This window comes from Corylus avellana, chromosome ca1, assembly GCF_901000735.1.
Source record: "Corylus avellana chromosome ca1, CavTom2PMs-1.0".
Taxonomy (NCBI): domain Eukaryota; kingdom Viridiplantae; phylum Streptophyta; class Magnoliopsida; order Fagales; family Betulaceae; genus Corylus; species Corylus avellana.
In genome coordinates, this window is record NC_081541.1 from 5,316,015 (window position 1) to 5,320,400 (window position 4,386).

Consider the following 4,386-nt stretch of genomic DNA (forward strand, 5'->3'; position numbering starts at 1 on the left):
AAAATTAAAAAACATTTAAAAGAGACGTAAACTAAAAAATATATAAATGCAAAATCAGTTAATGTGGTTGTCTAGATTAAAAATTCATCTATGTGATATAAAAACAAAAATAATACTAATTCAAAAATTATCGGGATAGGCCACAATAAGAATTTAATTTCTGTAGGCACCCTTAATTAAGGGCGCCTAGCTGGCAGGCACCCCTAATTAAGGGCGCCTAGATGGCAAGCGCCCTTAATTAGGGGCGCCTACCAGCCAGGCGCACTTAATTAAGGGCGCCTAGCTGGCAAACGCCCCTAATTAAGGGCGCCTAGATGGCAAGCGCCCCTAATTAAGGGCGCTTTGATAGTAGGCATCCCGAACTAAGAGCACTTGCAAGCCAGCGCCCTTAATTAGGGGCGCTTGGATAATAGGCATCCCGAATTAAGGCGCTTGCCAGCTTGGCGCCCTTAATTAGGGGCGCTTGCCATCCAGACGCACTTAATTAAGTGCGCCCAGCTGGTAGGCGCCCCTAATTAAGGGCGCCTGGATAGCAGGCGTCCCGAATTAAGGGCGCTTCCCAGCCAAGCGCCCTTAATTAGGAGTGCTTGCCAGCCAGGCGCACTTAATTAGGGGCGCGTAGCTGGCAGGCACCCCTAATTAAGGGCGCCAGGATAGCAGGCGTCCCGAATTAATGGTGCTTCCCAGCCAAGCGCCCTTAAGTAGGGGCTCTTGCCAGCCAGGCGCACTTAATTAAGGGCGTCTAGCTAGCAGTCGCCCCTAAATAAGGGCACCTGGATAGCAAGCGTCTCGAATTAAGGGCGCTTGCCAGCCAGGAGCACTTAATTAGGGGCGCCTAGCTAGTAGGCGTCCCTAACTAAGGACGCCTAGATAGCAGGTGTCTCGAATTAAGGGCGCTTGCCAGCCAAGCGCACTTAATTAACTAAATTTGGGCATGTCCTATTGAAATGTCCCGAATTAAGGAGACGTTTTTCTGCGCAGGCGTTGCTAATTTTATTTTGTGTCGTTTACACAATAAAATGTCCCTATAAGGGGATGTTTTATTAAAGCGCCTCTATTCCAAGCGTTACTAAACCTTGTTTTTTTTGTAGTGTTAGTAATTTCATTCCATTAATTGGATTGGGAAAACTATTTGATATATAGTACTTGGCAAAACATTGGGCGGCGAAATTATTATTATTATTTAAAAAAAAAAAACAGAAATACAAACAAATAATATAAAGTGGGGCCACCATACAAATGGTCCCCAAGGCACTTACAATAAAAGATCTGGATTCTGGATTCGATTGATAGCAACTTAATATTAAAGGGATTGAAAGCAACTTAATATTAAAGGGATTTCTTTTTGTGTTTGTTTTTGTTTTATATATATAAAAAGAAAGAAAGCAATGACCACTTGGCTCCATTTGATTTTGACCCGCCGCTATTATTAAAGACCGACATCGAGTTCACCGTATTTTCCAATGCAATCATTGAGCTTATAATCTAATACCCATGATTCATATGCATGCTATCACTGTGGGAGCTTATTGAATTTCCGGTAGCGATACTCAGCGTAGGTCTTGGTTGAATATTTGGGTGGATTTGCATCATTCACAAGCTGTGGAAGTGGCCCAATCGTCGCCTCCTGTGGAGGCACAATGAACACCGCCCACGACATGCGTGTGCGTTCTTTGTTCACCAAACTCCTGTGAAGAACACTCTTGTACTTCCCGTTGCTCAGCACCTGAAACATCATTAACAACAATATAATCCTATGAGAAAAAAATGTAATTTGTTTGACACCAACATGAGAAAAAATGTCGAGTGTACCTCAATCTGATCACCGACATGGACAAAAAGTGCATTTGGGAAGTAATCGACGGCAACCCAGTTGCCATCTTTGGAGACTTGAAGGCCTGGAACATCGTTGGGGACAAGTAAAGTGAGAGCAGACATGTCAGTATGAGGTTCAACCCCAAGAGCCAGTTGGGGTTGTGGGCATGGTGGGTACATGTTTATTTTCATCTCCACCTCCATTTCTTCATCCCTTAAACTGGACTTCAAAACCTTCCCTTCCAAACCAAGCCCCTCTGACAGCAGCTCCAATAGCTCGTCTGTTATTCTTACCATTTCTTTGTTATATTCTTCTGTCACTTCCCTGTTTCAAGTGCTCGCATTAATTTAATTACACACTGGAACTAGGGATTCATATTAGAATACAATTGAAAGGTCAAGTAAATGAAAGTGGAGTGAATGTCGTGATACGGAGGAACGACTAGGTTATGGGATGTGGGGGCAACAACCCCATTGCGACCCTCCAAAATTTAAAAATCCTTAAGTTTTTTGTTTTTTTTTTAAAAAGAATTTACTTCCTCAGACAATCAAAATGACAATAAAATTCCTACCATCAAAATTTTTTAACAGCCGTTAATTCCAATCAAAACGCACTGTTTTACTTCATTAAAATATGAATTTTTTTATTAATTTAATTTTAAAATTTAAATCTAAAAATAAAAAATAAAAAATTGAAGGGGTGGCTAGGGGCGGCACTCCACCCCAAGGGGTTTGGGATGGCATGCAGGCCACCCCTCCACCCCTAGACTCCCCATGGGGTGGCTGGGAGCCACCCCAAACCCCCCATCAGCCACCCCATGTGTGCCTAGGGGTGGCTCGCAGCCACCCCTAAGGATGGAGGGGTGGCCTGCGAGCTACCCCAAACCCCCATAACCACCCATGGGGTGGCCGCGAGCCACCCTTTGTCACTATTCAATTTTTTTTTTAAAAAAAAAAATAATAATTTAGATTTAAATTTTAAAATTAAATTAATAAAAAATTAATATTTTTTAAGATGAAATGGTACGTTTTGATTGGGACTAACGGCTATTAAAAAATTTTGACGGTAGAGATTTTATTGTCATTTTAATTGACCAAGAGAGTAAATTTTCGGAAAAAAAAAAAAAAATTAAGGATTTTTAAATTTTAGAGGGTTGACTTAGGGACTTATTATACAATTATGTAACTTTGAATCATTGATAGTAAAATACAGTCCCACTCTGTAGGCACATTGCCTAATTATGTTAAATTTGTTTCTTGACTCTCTCTTTTCAATTATATTATTCATCATTGTTGTGAACTGTAACAATACGCTGGAATCTTGTTGGGACCTAGCTTTATGATCGATGCTAGAGAGTTTTGAACACAAATTATGTTTTTTTTTTTTTTTTTAGTTATTATCCACTGTACAAATAAAATAAACTCACACCTCATCCTTTAGGTTTAGGTTAAAGAACTCCAATGTCATTATCTGTTTAACAATATTTTATATCTTAATTTTAAAAGACAGCATCGTACTTAAAAAACGGATTTAGCTTGAGCACTGTTGTAAAAAAAAAAAATTAGTGTACGTAGTATTTTTTAAAACCGTCTAAATTAATGTTATTTCTTTGAAAAATATATGAAATTAAATGTAATTTTTTTACGGCACCGAACCAAAATTTACTTAAAACGAGCCAACCAGCCATTGTACGATTCCCAACCCTACTCATGTATTCAAACAAATTAATAAAACAGTACTATACTATCAAATATATATATATATATGTGCATGGATGATGAAAAGATGATATATGTATGTAGGTATACCTGTAAGCAGGAGGGTTTTTGGGCCATATACCATAATTGACCTTAGGAGGAGGAGACATGAAATGGAAGAAGTAGTCAATCCACTCGACCTTCTCATCGCTGTTCTTAGTCATCTTGGTCCCGTACCCTTCGAACTTTCCAGTAGCGGCGTCGTTTGCATAGGCCTCCTTTTCCTCTTGTGGGAGCCGGAAGAACTCCTGTCCCACCTCTTGTAGCCGTTGGGTCAACGACGGTGATAGGCCGTGATCGGTGACGAGGAAGAACCCCCACTCCTGGCACGCCAAAGCAACTTGTTTAACGAGCACGTCATGCGGCTGAGAAAGTGAGATGATTGGCACACTCACCCCCTCCATGGCCTTGCTGTTCTCCGGCCGCTCGTGGGCTGGGCGGATGAACTGCTCCGGCAGCTCCTTCAGGCCGCTAAAAGCCAAGCCCTGCACTCTCTGCACGTCCATTTTTTCTGGGTTGTGAATAGATCGACAGCGCAGAGAGGTGATTCTATATATATATATATATAGATGGAACTTAATTACTTGTGTTGTAAGTTTGCAATGGTAGGTTTAACTATAAAAAACGTGCGGCTTCTGCTTGAAATCCATCTACTAGTCAGCCTGTCGTATAATCAATTTAGTGCGATGGATCATCGGGGAATTAATGGAAATGGGTTAACGAAAAAATCTCATATATATACGCATGTGTTTGATTGATCAATAATTGTTCCCTTATGCTTAATTTCAGCTTTCTCTACACGTACATTGCCTA

At 40.7% G+C, this 4,386-nt stretch overlaps 1 protein-coding gene across 1 annotated transcript; it reads right to left on the reverse strand.

Annotated features, from left to right (window-relative positions):
* Positions 1-1,355: 1,355 nt before the first annotated feature.
* LOC132167416 (flavonol synthase/flavanone 3-hydroxylase-like) lies at positions 1,356-4,079 on the reverse strand. The gene is made up of 3 exons (XM_059578383.1): positions 3,625-4,079; positions 1,813-2,140; positions 1,356-1,726 (listed from the first exon to the last, which is right to left on the reverse strand). Exons 1-3 carry the CDS (start codon positions 4,077-4,079, stop codon positions 1,514-1,516), a joined length of 996 nt encoding a protein of 331 aa, XP_059434366.1. The 3' UTR covers positions 1,356-1,513.
* Positions 4,080-4,386: the final 307 nt, after the last annotated feature.

Coding starts and splice junctions, on each gene's coding strand:
- LOC132167416 (XM_059578383.1), bottom strand. CDS start 4,079: ATGGACGTGCAGAGAGTGCAGGGCTTGGCTTTTAGCGGCCTGAAGGAG. Junction 2,141..3,624: donor AAAAACCCTCCTGCTTACAG/GTATACCTACAT, acceptor CACTTGAAACAG/GGAAGTGACAGAAGAATATA. Junction 1,727..1,812: donor ATGTCGGTGATCAGATTGAG/GTACACTCGACA, acceptor ATGATGTTTCAG/GTGCTGAGCAACGGGAAGTA.